Here is a 14,780-nt window from a genome sequence, read left to right on the forward strand (position 1 = left end):
TAATCATACTCCTCTCTGCATGGCTGGACTACACCGGTTAAAGCCTGAGGAACACCATCAAAACTCGCACCGCAGGGGTGTTGCCATTCATGATATATATTATAAAACCGCGATTAAAATGTCACTTTACAATTTATACACCACTCAGATCGCCCTACCCCCACAACCGACACACACCCACACACACATGCAGGTGCACACACACACAAATACACGTGTACACGGGATTCTTCACCACTATAGGGATACGTGTTGTGTTGGCATCAGGGTTTATTATCCTTTATAATGTACAATATACAAAAATATAAAGTAGCAAAAAATTCACAGTGTCTAAAAGGCAGTGATTACAGTCTCCACGACAGGTTGGACAGAACACCTGGCACGTTGCATAGAGAGGGTAGTGGACCCAACATCTCAGGGGCAGAGCTCCACACAAGGGAGTGAACTGTCATTTGTTTGATGATAACAGTCAAATTAGGGGGAAGATCCTTCTCAAAACGTCCACCGATCGCTCCAGGTATAGCGCCATCTCGTTGGCATGAGTTCATGCTTTGCATGGCGTTAGTTTGTCGGTAGGAAGGCGTGATGTGTCTCTGTTTTCAGTCATGACCAAACTACGTGTTTGGTAACCCGAGGGATGTATGATACTTGACCAAAATGGATCTCTATCCCCATAAAATAACCTCATGGTGGTCATGCACTCTATACTAGTTGCTGCACTTCCTCTCTCTCTCTGTGTGTCTCTCTCTCTCTCTTGGGCAACCATAGGGTTGCTTTTATCAAACAACAAACAGTGTTAAGCTATACAGAAGACAGGTACATTTTAGTGATCTCTGTGGGTTCCTGCAGTGGGAGGTATCTCCTATATACAGACCGGGAGCGCTAGGTTTTGTCTGCCCACAACAGAGGAACTGAGGACAGGTTGCCGAGTTACTGTTGAAGGAGCTGACATAATAATAATCACAATGGAAAAGAGGAGGATCGGGATGAGGATAATCAAATACTGATCAACTCAAATATGGATTTTCTAATAGTCTGCTATTTGATAAATAGGCTACCCCTTTGTCCCGCCCCCATTCCCGTTCAAAACCACAGGCGGGCCAATGAGGGAACCTTGTTTTTAATAAAAATTGATTGAAATATTATATACACGGTTGATAGGGAAAATAAAAACAAAGCTGAGGGCTGGGAATGTAGCCGGCAGGATGTGTAACAAAATGCACTTTTTACAGATAGAACCCACTGCGGTGTTTGAAACTGGTCAGGAAAAAGGTTGATCTCCGAAACATTAAACTTGAACTCAGACATCAAAGGATGAGCACTGCATGCGTGTGTACGCATGCAAGCAGACACACACACACACACACACACACACACACACACACAGACAAACAACACCCCCCCACAAATTTTCTACACACAGGATCCATTTTGGCAAGCATGATTCATTACGCAAAGGATTCAAATGTTTCTGTGTTTGTTTGTTTGTCGAAAGCGCTTTAAAAAACACAAACTATCAATTTTTACCTGCCTTTTTTATTGTATGGAAGATGCTTCAAGATGGCTACCCGACTGCTATGTGTGAGAAATAAATGGAAACCCATTCAGGTGAAGTAAAAGGTAAGAAATAAGGATTAATCAGCTATTGTTTATTGTATTTTTTATTCACTTAGTTTTAACAAAATATTTCTCCCTATGCTACGGCTCGCCTCGGTGAGCATCAAACAAATACTTTATATAAAAAAAATACAACATTAAAAGAAAAAAAAGTAAAAGAAGTGCCAAACTACTAGCTTATTCTAGCTTTTTATCATGGAAAGCAAACCCCGGTCCAGTTCCTCAGCCCACTGGCCATATCTGATATGACCACCGAGCCATTTAGCACTCAGTAGAATCAATGCATCCATTGACCAATCAAAGACATCTCTTCCCAAGAAGTTCATTGTTGGAAAAAGGATAAATGTTGGGAAAAAAAAAAATAGAAAATTGCCCCAAACCCCCCCCCCCCCCCCACCCAACCAACCCCAGCCCTCCCCTCTTCCCTCTATTGCATACAGGCACCCAAGGCATTCTCAAAGCGGTATGTACATCACGCCTCGCATTCGGGTGTCTCATATCCACAACGTGCCTCTACATTCACCGGACTCCGAAGGCGCTATAACCCTCCGTCACTCGGTATATAAAAAAACACAAGAGAACGCGTAGCGGTGGGATGTGATCCGTGTGCGGGCGCCAGAGAGTTCTCCGCCCGAATGTGTCCGTCTGTGACCAGTATTGGTGTGTGGTGGTGGTGGTACTGGTGGTGGTGGTAGTGGTGGTGGTGGTGGTGGTGGTGGTGGTGGTGGTGGACGGTCGGTCCCACGGGTGTGTTTCTGCGCTCGGTAAGTCCCGTACGTCGCAGAGCGGTGACAGTTTTTCGTCACGCAATCCGAAATACATAAAAAAAAGCAGAAGAAACGAAAAAGGTGGTCTCAAGTTCTCATCGGATCTCTTCTGTCGTGTGAAAAACCGAAACCGAAAACGCTGGAGGGACACGTCCAACCGACCCAATCGGCGACGCCGGGCATCGATCTCCATTTTAATGGCCTATCGATCCCGGCCTCTCTTCTGTGGCGCTGGGGCGAGGACGTCATAATACGCTCCGTTTGATCCCAGTAACCACTTTCCCTGTTCTATAGGGACTTAGAGGCGGGGGTTGGGATGGTTGGGGATCGTTCATAATTGCGTCCGATTACATGAGATGTGTCATTAAAAAAACTGCAACCTTTCTTTTTTTTGTTGTTGTTCTCGTTCAAGTTCATTGGCCGATCGGGTTCTTCAACAAAAGCACAGTTTGGTTGATTCGGCCGGTTCCCCTCGCAGCTCCCGGCTGGCTTGCATAAGTCCCCGTTTCCAGCACATGGCTCCTTCTCGTCTAGTCCCAAGTGGTCTGCAGGAGGCAGATGGACAGTCCCTGGGATGCCCTTGAAAACACCCGCCACTCCATGCAGAGGAGACCGAGAGAGGACCCGGGGTTGGGAGGAGCAATGGGTGAGATGGGGGTGGGGGGGGAGCAATTCAGAAAGAGAGAGAGAGGCAGAAAGAGAGAGGGAGAGGGAGAGAGAGAGAGAGAGAGGCAGAGAGAGAGAGAGAGGCAGAGAGAGAGAGAGGCAGAGAGAGATAGGCAGAGAGAGAGGGAGGGAGAGAGGCAGAGAGAGAGAGAGAGGGAGAGAGATGCAGAGAGAGAGAGAGAGAGAGAGAGAGAGAGGCAGAGAGAGAGAGAGAGGCAGAGAGAGAGAGGGAGAGAGAGAGAGGGGGGCTGGTGATGATTTGACGACACACACTGTCAAGTCCTGACCTTGTGTTATTTATTGCAGCTCTGTCTGTTGTGGTAGTGTTGGTGCAGAGGGTGGTGTTGAGCAGTGGATCCACCAATGGGGGGATGGGTTAATGACATTGGGTGTGGTCAAGGGTGGTGGTGGAGGTGGAGGTTGAAGTGCCGTCGGGGGCCCTGTCTCAGCTGTTGGTGCTGTTGTTGTAGGTTCTGCAGGGGGAGGGGGATGAGTTGGGCTGGTAGTCGAACTTGCCCAGCGGCGTGGGGTAGTAGGTGGTGGTGTACACGTTGGTCTGCTGCAGCGGCGACGGGTAGAAGTTGGAGCGCTCGTCCGGAAGAAGGTTGTTCTTGTTCAGCGTCTGGATGGGAGAGAGAGAAAGAGGCAGGCAGGGGAAGGCATGGGTTAGAGAGGGAGAGAGAGAGAGAGAGAGAGAGAGAGAGGGTGAGAGAGAGAGGGTGAGAGAGAAAGAGAGAGAGAGAGGGAGGCACAGAGAGAGAGAGAGGGCGAGAGAGGGAACAGGAGAAAGAGAGAGGGAGAGTGAAATGGAGGGACAAAGAGATGGAGGGAAAGAGGGATGCAGAGAGAGAGGGAGAGAGAGAGTGAGGGAGGGAGAGAGTGATGAGGGAGGGTGAGAGAGAGGGAGTTGAGACAGAAGGACAAGGAGAGGGAGGAAGAGAGGGATGGACAGAGAGAGAGAGAGAGAGAGAGGAGAGAAAAGATGTGATACAGGTGAAAGAGGTGACATTTAAAACACATTCCTCTTCATAGATCCTCCTTTTCTTTTACTTCCGTCTTTGCCAATTCAGCCACAGTGGAAAAAACACACTGGACTCAAACAGAGAATGTCAGGGTTGCATTACACACTGAAGCTACTCTTAACCTCAAGGGAATAAACTCGGTGACCTGAACCTGACTTTGCGTCATCGTGAGTACAACACCATGCAAAAGCAAGGGGGGGCCCTTTGACTAATTTAATTTAGCCCATGTCAAGGTGTGATCAATACGCAAATTTATGAGTGCACATAAATTGAAGACCTCCTTCCTTTTCCAGCAACAGTGGCTAAGAACATATTTCACCTAATGCGATTGCCGCATCTCTGATAAAAGCAGACATAAGGCGAAACACTTTCGAGGCATTAGAATAATGGAATGCATCTGAACATCGCCCGGGCCCCAAGCAATGCCGGTAATCAGGTTAGAGTCGGTGAAATACACGACGGTGGCCTCTGTAAATTGGCTCAGAGGAGAGGGAGAGGCGGTGAATAAACAGCTCTCTAATGACAAGAGTGGGCCTCCGGCAGCACCACCCAGCGTCCTGCCGAACCCCACCCTCTCCTTCTGGTCATTAGAAGTAACGAGAGAGAGAGAGAGAGGGCGAGCACGGACCCCCCATCCCCATGCCTGGCACGACACAACACAACACTATCCACACAAACCGCAAAGAACTACAGCAACAATAATGCATCAGTGGCCTGGCAGGGGGCAGTGTGCTCGTCAATACTCTGTTAATGCCCCTGCTTCGTTCTGTGGGCCTGATGTTTTCCGGTCGGTGGGGTGCACCTTAAACACGGAGGGAAGGCTACTCTGGGGTCGTGTGGTCTGCAATCATTTGGAGGGGTTCCCAGCAGGTCGCTTGTGTCGGGGAAGATGTAGCTGATCAATATGTGGCATCTTAGGTGTTCTGAAGGGCTACAGTGGGAGCACTTCAGGTCGTAAACAACGGCGCTTTCCAACTGTAGAAAGTAGCAACGATTCCCTGTACGGGACACACACTCACCGAGAGTTGTTCTAATGCACAAGGGGGGAATGCGTTGGGTTTCAAAGTTCTTGGCTGCGGCTCTTACTCGTGTTCCATTATTGAACTGTTTGATGGTATTGTGAAAAGTGAGGGTCACATTTCCCCAGATGCTACCATTTAGCCGTTTACCTTTGCATACACACATAGTACCACACTACAAACAACCACACACCACAGTTTAATACACCCCATTTATTTACAACATGCTAGATAATTCACACATACATTTGTTTGTCAACTACCCTTCTTCCTGTCCGTCCGGCAAACTGGTCCATGGGAAACGCGTGCCGCATGGGAACCAGGGCTTTATTTTCTGTTCCGGGACAGTTCATTTGGTTTGCTAATGGCGGGGGTGGTGAGGTAGCGTTTGTACTTCTGAGTGTCGTTATGGTTGGTGTGATTTTTTTTATCAAAGACTGTGTTGTGTGTGTGTGTGTGTGTGTGTATATTTGTATGCATCGTTTGATGAACATAGTGTTGGGGCAATTATTCTGTGGTGTTTGATTGATCATGTTATATTGATGTGTCACCTATCCCAGTGGTTTCTCCCAATCGGCCCTGATTGGTAGGCCTATTTAATGGAGAGACATGGTGAGGGAAAGAGGTCGGGCATTTGATATGCAACAGCTTGCCGAGAGGCTGTATTCTTTTGTGTGACTTTTTGTACTTTTTGGCACTGTAAATAAACCGGCACCATTTTTTGCAACCTTCAACTCTCTGAGCCGACTCCTGCTTTTGACCAACTGACTCCTTGGTTGCGTCCCGTCCCACATGTGAGTTGGGGGTTCAATACATCTGTCTCACAGGTATGATATTTGAAGAGATGACTGGTTGATTTTGAACCACGCAGGGAGCAGAATTTGAATGATTTCAACTCGCCAAACAGTCTACTACAGCATCACTAAGCTCCACTCCTATGGTTTGTACACATGATACACCTGGCGCAGTACTAGCGCAGAGCTGCTAAAGTACCACTACATGGTACTTTAGCATGGTACCAGTACCACTACCGGGACTTGCAGTAGTACTGCCACGGTACTTAGCGGTCGTGGAAAGGTGCTAATACCCTTCCTTGTGACTAGTTATTACCCATGATACCATCTGCTGAAGTACTAGCACAGAGCCGCTAGAACCAGTCCCGCTACAGGACCTTCAGTAGGAGCGCCTGTAGCTGTTTGTGGTTTTGGGTACACAGTTCCAGCAGACAACAGAGGGCGGGTGAGGGCTGGCTGGCACATTAGCATGCTAATGGAGTCCATTAATAACGAGCCGTGTGCAGTGGGTAGGTAAGGAGCTGGGCTGCTCGGCTGGAGTTGGTCTGCGCGAGGAAAAGTTTCTCTGGCCGGGCATGGAAACGAACAGTAATTCATCTCCTGCGGTTTGGGTTCTATTGAGATAAATGCATGAGATATGGGCACTAAATAAAACATGAATCGCATACACTGGCCTTGAATGTCCAACCTTTAAATGGATATGTGTGTGTGCGTGTGTGTGTGTTGCGTGTGTGTTCTGTTGTTTCTGCGGTGTACCTGGGCTGCTGTGTACTTGGGCATTAGTTATTACTATGGTAATCTTTACTAATTCATCCACACAAACAGCTACAAAACGCTTTTTTTAAAGCAAATCCTCCGAACTGGCCAAACCGTACCTTGAACTCCATGGGGGTGTACTTCTCGTTCTTTGGTGTGGTGTTGCCTTTGTAGTTGAGGTGGTTGGGGGTGGTGGGGTGGATGACGGCCGACTCCTGGGAGGGTTTGTGGAAGCGCTGACAGTAGACGTACACCAGGAAGGACAACAGCCCGGCGCCAAGGAAACAGGAGACGCCGGTAGCGATGAGGTGGATGGAGGTGAAGGCTGAGAGATCAAAGGACGACACGAGTCGCAGGTCAGCAAACACCCAGAGAGCCGGCCGCAAACCTCCGTTGCATTGGTTGGCATGTATAGGTATATAGGTATATAGGTATAAGTGTATTCACAGCCGTGTCATGGGTACACACAGACATTCATATGGAAATGACCATGAAATGTGAATGCTTGAATAGGCTCAACCGTTCTCAGGTAATGAGTTTAGGGGAAAATATAGCGGCAAACGCATCCATGCACACCGACATCCACACAAACAAACAGGTATGTGTGCTGAGAGCATCGGGTGTGCAGGCAACTGCTTACTTACCGCCGCACTGCTGGTCCTTGTCGAAGCCAGATGCAGGAAGAATTACTGCAAATGGGAGAGAAACAAAGGATCAGACACACACACACACACACATTCACACACACACATTCACACACATGCACCGATACCTTTGCTGTGTATGCGTGCTAGTTCTCTGCAGCTGGCAACAGAACATTAAGCCGCTCTCGAGACACCAGGGGATGTGAAGACACACAGGCAGACACAAACAAAAGCGACCAATGTGAATGAGTCATGAATGCTCCATGATCTCTCCAGGGATCTCAGGGGGGTTTCCAAAAAAGCTCCTGTGAGGTGTCTGCAGAGTGAGAAGCTTAGGAAAAAACAAAAAAAATGTGAGAGAGATGTTTTTTCACTTCGAACCTCCGTTGGGCGGCGGTGGCGGACGCGGCTCGGGTCCTGCTCTGCCCATTGGACAGGTACAGCCGTTACAAATGGGTGACCTTCAGAAAACACGAAGGTGGGGACGAGGTGTGGGTGTGGGTCGATGGGTGGGTGGGTGTGTGTCTGGTGTCTGCGGACGGGTGAAGACTTTTAATTGCTTTCCCGGTTTCATCTGTACTAGGGGGATGGCGAGAGGGAGCAATGGGGTGGGTTGGGGAGGAGTTGGGGGGAGGGGGGGTCTTTTCTCCTCACCGGCACCGACGAGAGACTGACCTTAAAGCCATCCATCCACGCTTCACTTAAAAATTAGCGATGACGCGGCGAGGGATGCAGGGCTTTGGCGTTGGCCGGCGGCCTCGGCCTTAATGGGGCTCTCTGCGGAGTGACCTCATCATGCATTCACCGCCCGGCGCGCGGAGGGAACACTTGCGGGTCATGGCAGACCGCTTTCAGAGGAAGCTGTTTTTTTTTTTGGGGTTCCCTATAGGATGGCGTCAGCATAACAAGGTGCAGGACTGATTTACTTAATTAGAGTTCATTAAAGCCAAAAGGGGGGGACGGGCTGAAGCCTTGGAGAGAGAGGCTTCTGATACACCTGTGTGTGTGTGTGTGTGTGTGTGTGTGTGTGTGTGTGTGTGTGTGTGTGTGTGTGTGTCTGGTTGTACGTGTGTGTGTGTGTGTGTGGGTGCCTTTGTGGGTGAGTGTTTTTGCATCCGTCGGTTAGTGTTTGGGTGTGTGCGTGATTGCATGTGTATTTGTTTGTGGGAGTGATCGTTTGCGTGTGTATGTGCGTGTTTATTCGCATATCTGCAGGTGTGTGTGTTTGTGTGTTTGAATGTGTGTGAGTGTGTGTGTGTGTGTGTGTGTGTGAGAGTGGTGGTGATGAGTCCACAGTAGCAGAGATAATGATACCAGTGAAGACCGGCTGAATGGCGGTTGAACATCCATCATGATCGAGTGGACAAACGTGGAGGCAATGGACCGCGGATTGGTTTGTGTGTGTTTGCGTGTGTGTGTGTATATGTATGCGTGTGTGTGTCTGGTGTACGCATGTGTGTGTGTCTGTGTGTGCGTGCGTGCGTGCATGCATGCGTGCGTGTGCTTGTGAGTGTACTCACCCGGTATCTCGTTGCAGTCCCTGTGATGGGTGCTGTTGCCCAGGCAGGGCGTGGCGCCCTGGGAGCCACACAGCCGGCTCCTCATCTGCAGGCCAGAGTCATCACAGGCAGACCATAGGGACCAGGCCATCCAGCCCCCTGTAAAACACACACACACAGACAGACAGACAGACAGACAGACAGACACAAAGAAAGAGACACACACATACACACAATTTGTTTGAAACTAGTAGCCATTAGTGGAGTCCTTATATTTGTCGACTTCCAGCCGAAAAATACTGTGCTCGATCCCCAAAGTCCGCAGCCTTCCTCTATATGAGCATCTTAGGCTCCTTAATGGCATGTATCCAACTTCACGGTAAGACGCCTCATCATAAAAGCTTGAAACGTTTAAAGTCCGTTCGTTTGAGGCGACCCAACAGCTGTCCCCTCTGCTCCTGCCACCAGCGGGTGACGGAGATACCCCGGGATAGCCTCAAAGACTATGGGAACCGCCACCCAGCTGAGGCTACAAACAAACAAAACTAGGCTTTGGGAATGCAATTCCACAGAGTTTGGTTGATGTGAATCTCCCTACGCAGCGTGTGTACCCAACTTAACAAATCCTCCACCTCTTCTGTAATGGTTCCATTTAACCTAAACGTTCCTTCAAAATAAACACAACTAATAGAACGCCACTAGTGAAATGGTTAAACAGGGTTCTACTCTGGCAATGACGTCCAATGTCCAAGCATGACTCTCGTTCTGCTGGATTTATTTCAGTCAAAACAACCTTCAGCGCCTTTCACCCTGTCTTCCATCTCTCGCTCTGGTAAAGAAAAGCGTGTGTCCTTCCAGGTGCATCAGTGGCCTTTATTGAGTTACATTAATTTAGAAGAAAACACACCGGTAAAGAATAGCCACTGTACAAAGTATACAAGCGTGTGGCCTTCCAACTGCATCACCTGACACTAACACCCGTCCCCCTATAGGGTATAGGCTCCGTCGGATAAGTTCATTGCCCCTTGTGTCTACCAAGTAACAATTAATCTGAATACAAAAGAATGGTAATTATGGAAAGGTCCAACTAATGAAATCGCTCCTGCGGTCTCTATTCTCACACCTATAGCCACCGGAAGCCGCCTGCTACGGCTTCAGTCCGACGAGAAGCAGATGAAAATGCAGCTTTTACAGCTTTAGATGGGAGGGAGCAAGGCAGGTTGAGATGAGGTAGAGGCCAACGGGAACTGATTCTTTATCTCCTTAACCTTATAAAAATCTACCTGGGATTTTCTGACCGGCTGCCCCTCTTCCATAACTCTCTCTGCTCCCTCACACACACACAAACACACACACACAAACACACACACACACACACACTCTCACACACACACACCACTGCCGTCTTTGACCCCGACTGTGTGTGATACCCTTGGCTCACCTGACACCAGATCTTTAAATGTATCGTTTATCTCCAACTTGGCGGCCAGGTCTAGGTAGTTCCCGTTCACCTCATGTGAACTGCTCTGAGAGCCAGACGGGGGTGCATCTGAACCCTGAGACTGGCGTATCAGGTATTCTGTCCTCGGAGCTAGCCCCCACCCCCCACCTCCATTACCTGAGAGCCCCGTAATGGAATGACCCCTGGCTGTCACACAGGTGTCAAGCGGCGGCTAATGATGGACAGCAGACCTGGCTCTAAATACTCCAAAGATGCTTATTTTTTTTAACACAGAAAGAAAAGAAAACTGCTTTTTGTCTAGTTTGGGATGTTTTTGAACTTTTTCTACTGGAAGTATTGAATATCTGTTCAAATAGCGAATTGAAAACGGTTGAGACACGGCGACACAAAGAGAGATGGGTTCTCAGTTGAAACAGGTGCGAACAGTTGTACTAGAGACGTAAACAACTTACATTTCGTTCAATCTAGATTGATTGGCGACGGGTTATCGTCTTGACAGGATTTCTAGACAACAACAAGTCACCCACCCGATCAAGTCGACCGCTACAATCGGAATTCAAATACGATTCCCCACTTTATCCCAATAACTTCACCTTGGTGGATCGCAAACTCCGCAGGATTCACATCTGCGATGAACAACCGTTTGGCTCATTCAAAAACAAATACAGCAGAACCAAACCGAGCCAATGAACCGGCCCCACCAACCACTGCCCTTTACACACCTAACGCACGCTACACTCTGCACGCGCCCACGCCCATATGGGTGCATGCATCGACCCACCTACCAGTACACACTGGGCGTACGCTGGGCCCGAAAACAGATGTGCAGACAGCGACAGATACGACAGTGACAGATACGACAGTGACAGATACGACAGTGACAGATACGACAGTGAGCCGGAGGAAGACTCGTCCTGACCTTGTTTGTGTTCCGGGAGATGGGGTAGAGCGCAGATTAGAAATGAAGGGAAAATAAAGGAGTGGAAATATAAGTAAGTCAATAAAAACCGCAGCAGCAGCAGCTCTGCAGCGGCTGGGGTTTTATTAACAGGGGTGGGGGGGACTCGTACCCTGAGTGTATTAGTTTGGAGGCTGGAGCTATCTGTTCCCTGGATTAGCAGCGGGGTGCTGTGTGCATATTGCAGATTAATAGGTGTTGTTGGTGGTGTTAGGGTGGGGGAGGAGGGGGTTCCCTGTGGGGTTGCGTCGTCGCATGGAGCTTTTTTGTTGTTGCTGCTCGTATCGCCGCTGCATGCGGCGGGGATGAATTTCCTTTTACAAATCCTGTATCCCCCCGTGGTTCCCTTGGACAAATCCATATAGATTTACATTTGGGTTTTCAAACGACCCACCGCAAATCCACAGCACAGCCACACTATCACACGTATCCCGGACGATAAGTCTGTCCGTCGGTCAGTTTGTTAGTCCGTCTTCGTTAATCCTCTCCAGAGATCCCTTTAGTACAGTACAGAACCAACGTGTGTGTGCGTGTGTTCGTGTGTGTGTGTGCGTGCGCGGGTGTGTGTGCGTGGGTGTGTGGGCCTGTTGCCCATCACAGGTGTGTGTATCGTAGAGCACCTCCTCTGTGTATGTGTGTGTGTGTGTGTGTGCATGCGTTTGTGTGCATGTGTGTGTGTTTGTTTGTGTGTGTGTGTGTGCGTCTGCTGACCATCACAGGTGTGTGTGTTGCAGAGCACCTCCTCTGTGTATATGTGTGTGTGTGTGTATGCCTGTGTTTGTGTGCATGTGTGTGTGTGTGTGTGTGTGTGTGTGTGCATGCGTTTGTGTGCGTGCGTGTGCATGTGTGCGTGCGTGTGCGTCTGCTGACCATCACAGGTGAGTGTGTTGCAGAGCGCCTCCTCTGTGTATGTGTGTGTGTGTGCATGCGTTTGTGTGCGTGTGTGTGTGCGTGTGTGCGTGTGTGTGCGTCTGCTGACCATAACAGGTGTGTGTATCGCAGAGCACCTCCTCTGTGTATGTGTGTGTGTGTGTGTGCATGTGTGCGTGCGTGTGTGTCTGCTGACCATCACAGGTGTGTGTGTTGTAGAGCGCCTCCTCTGTGTGTGTGTGTGTGTGTGTGTGTGCATGCGTTTGTGTGCGTGTGTGTGTGCGCGTGTGTGTGTGTGTGTGCGTGCGTGTGCGTCTGCTGACCATCACAGGTGTGCGTGTCGCAGAGCGCCTCCTCTGTGTATGTGTGTGCGTGTGCATGTGTGCGTGCGTGTGCGTCTGCTGACCATCACAGGTGTGTGTATCGCAGAGCGCCTCCTCTGTGTATGTGTGTGTGTGTGTGTGCATGTGTGCGTGCGTGTGCGTCTGCTGACCATCACAGGTGTGTGTGTCGCAGAGCGCCTCCTCTGTGTATGTGTGTGTGTGTGCATGTGTGCGTGCGTGTGCGTCTGCTGACCATCACAGGTGTGCGTATCGCAGAGCGCCTCCTCTGTGTATGTGTGTGTGTGTGTGCATGTGTGCGTGCGTGTGCGTCTGCTGACCATCACAGGTGTGTGTGTCGCAGAGCGCCTCCTCTGTGTATGTGTGTGCGTGTGCATGTGTGCGTGCGTGTGCGTCTGCTGACCATCACAGGTGTGTGTGTCGCAGAGCGCCTCCTCTGTGTATGTGTGTGCGTGTGCATGTGTGCGTGCGTGTGCGTCTGCTGACCATCACAGGTGTGTGTGTTGCAGAGCGCCTCCTCTGTGTGGAGCCCCAGGCAGATGTCCCCTTTGTTGGAGGGCGGGGGGTTGTTGCAGGAGCGTGTGCGCTGGTAGTGACCCCCACCACAGCCCACCGAACACTGGGACCAGGATGACCAGCACGACCATTGCCCGTGGACTGGGAAACACACACACGTGCACACACACACACACACACACACACACACACACACACACACACACACACACACACAAACACTTACATTTATTTTCATCAAACCAGCCTTTAACCAGGGAAGTTAATTAAAAACAGATTGCCATTTAGAATAACGGCCTGGCCAAGTGGCCAAACCCAGCGAGAACACAATAAAAGAGACTATAAAATTTAACAAACAGGCATTTCAAATACAATACATGCATTATGTAAACATCAACTTCAGCGGGAGGGAGCGGCTGTTAAGTCCTCCACGACCACAGACGTACAAACAGAAATTGATACAAGCATCCAATCACATCCTTTTAAACCACGCACCATTCACACACAGGCGCAAACGCACAAACACACACACACAAACACACACACACAAACACACACATACACACACCCACACACACACAAGCACACGCAGATAGAGATGAGCCTGAATGTAATGTACCCTAACACTCGATGATGAACTAGCGGAGCCAAGCTGCCAGACTAGCGATTCAGTGCATGTTTAGCCTGTGGCTATTTATATAACAAACTCCCTGAGAGATGACTGGAGGTGTGTTTGCGTTTCTGTGTGTGTGTGTGTGTGTGTGTGTGTGTGTGTGTGTGTGTGTGTGTGTGTGTGTGTGTGTGTGTGTTTGTGTTTGTGTGTGTGTGTGTGAGTGTGTATGAGATAGGAGAAGAGAGAGAGATATGGAGGAAGAGAGAGAGAGATAAAGTGAGAGAGGGAGAGAGGGAGAGAGAAGGATAGAATAAGAGAAAAGAGAGAGAGAGAGAGAGAGAGAGAGCAGTAAATACAGGAGAGTGGGACTTAGCATTAAAAGAGTTTATCTACAAGATAGAGCACTTAAACTCAGCGTGCCGTTCTCCCACTCACATTAAGGGAGTCGACACACGCACTCTCACAAACGCTTACACTCAGAACCACACATAGACACACAGACACACACACACACACACTGCACCGGCACACATACACACACACACCATTTCCAAAAATTCTAACATTATATTATTCTACCATTATTTTATTATCTTATTATTAAATCGTGAAGACATTTACATTCATACTCTTCCAGCCACTATGGCTAATAACCGCTGGGAGCGTGCATGGCTCTTAGCTGTAGCAGTGGTGCATGACTAAGTGGTCCAAATAGATTAATAACCACTTTTCACTATCTCCCTAGCCAAGAGAGGACCTGTAAGGATTGCTTTTTACCTTAATGACTTGTACCATTTCCAAAAGCCCTTCATCACCTCAAGTCCTGTGTTTCTTTCTGCACCTCACATCGTTCACCGGGAACATGCTGCAGTGGAAACACCGCGGCTTTCTTCCTCGCCATACTACCAGGTACCGGAGCGAGGGAGTTTCGGATTGGATGGACTGCCAATAAACCGGGGTCCCGAATGCAGCAGTTCAGTTTTAGGACACCATGGTTTCTGCTTCCATTGAAACGAGATAACGTCTTTCCATTATTCATTCTAGACAAGCACTGGAGCTGAATTTCACGGGTGTGTTTGAGGAAGTTGTCCCTCCCTTCCCCCCGTTCAGCTGGCAATTATGCCGTATCTGCCGATCGATGTGTTTCTCATTATGTTCATCAGGCAAATCTCTGGGAACTGGGATTTGTCATGCGTGGGGCTTCTCCCGCGTCAAACACGGACTCAAAAGCATTAC

The 14,780-nt window shown here is 49.2% G+C and overlaps 1 protein-coding gene across 1 annotated transcript in view; it reads right to left on the bottom strand.

Annotated features, from left to right (window-relative positions):
• Window positions 1-2,039: 2,039 nt before the first annotated feature.
• sema5ba (sema domain, seven thrombospondin repeats (type 1 and type 1-like), transmembrane domain (TM) and short cytoplasmic domain, (semaphorin) 5Ba) overlaps window positions 2,040-14,780 on the bottom strand; it is a 125,003-nt gene continuing 112,262 nt past the window's right edge. Inside the window, 5 exon segments of the mRNA XM_079733040.1 lie at window positions 2,040-3,672; window positions 6,761-6,966; window positions 7,286-7,330; window positions 8,806-8,943; window positions 12,902-13,072. Coding sequence (XP_079589166.1) covers window positions 3,496-3,672; window positions 6,761-6,966; window positions 7,286-7,330; window positions 8,806-8,943; window positions 12,902-13,072 — 737 coding nt within the window. The 3' untranslated portion in view covers window positions 2,040-3,495.

The sequence above is a fragment of the Pollachius pollachius genome (genome assembly GCF_949987615.1).
Source record: "Pollachius pollachius genome assembly, chromosome: 3".
NCBI lineage: Eukaryota > Metazoa > Chordata > Actinopteri > Gadiformes > Gadidae > Pollachius > Pollachius pollachius.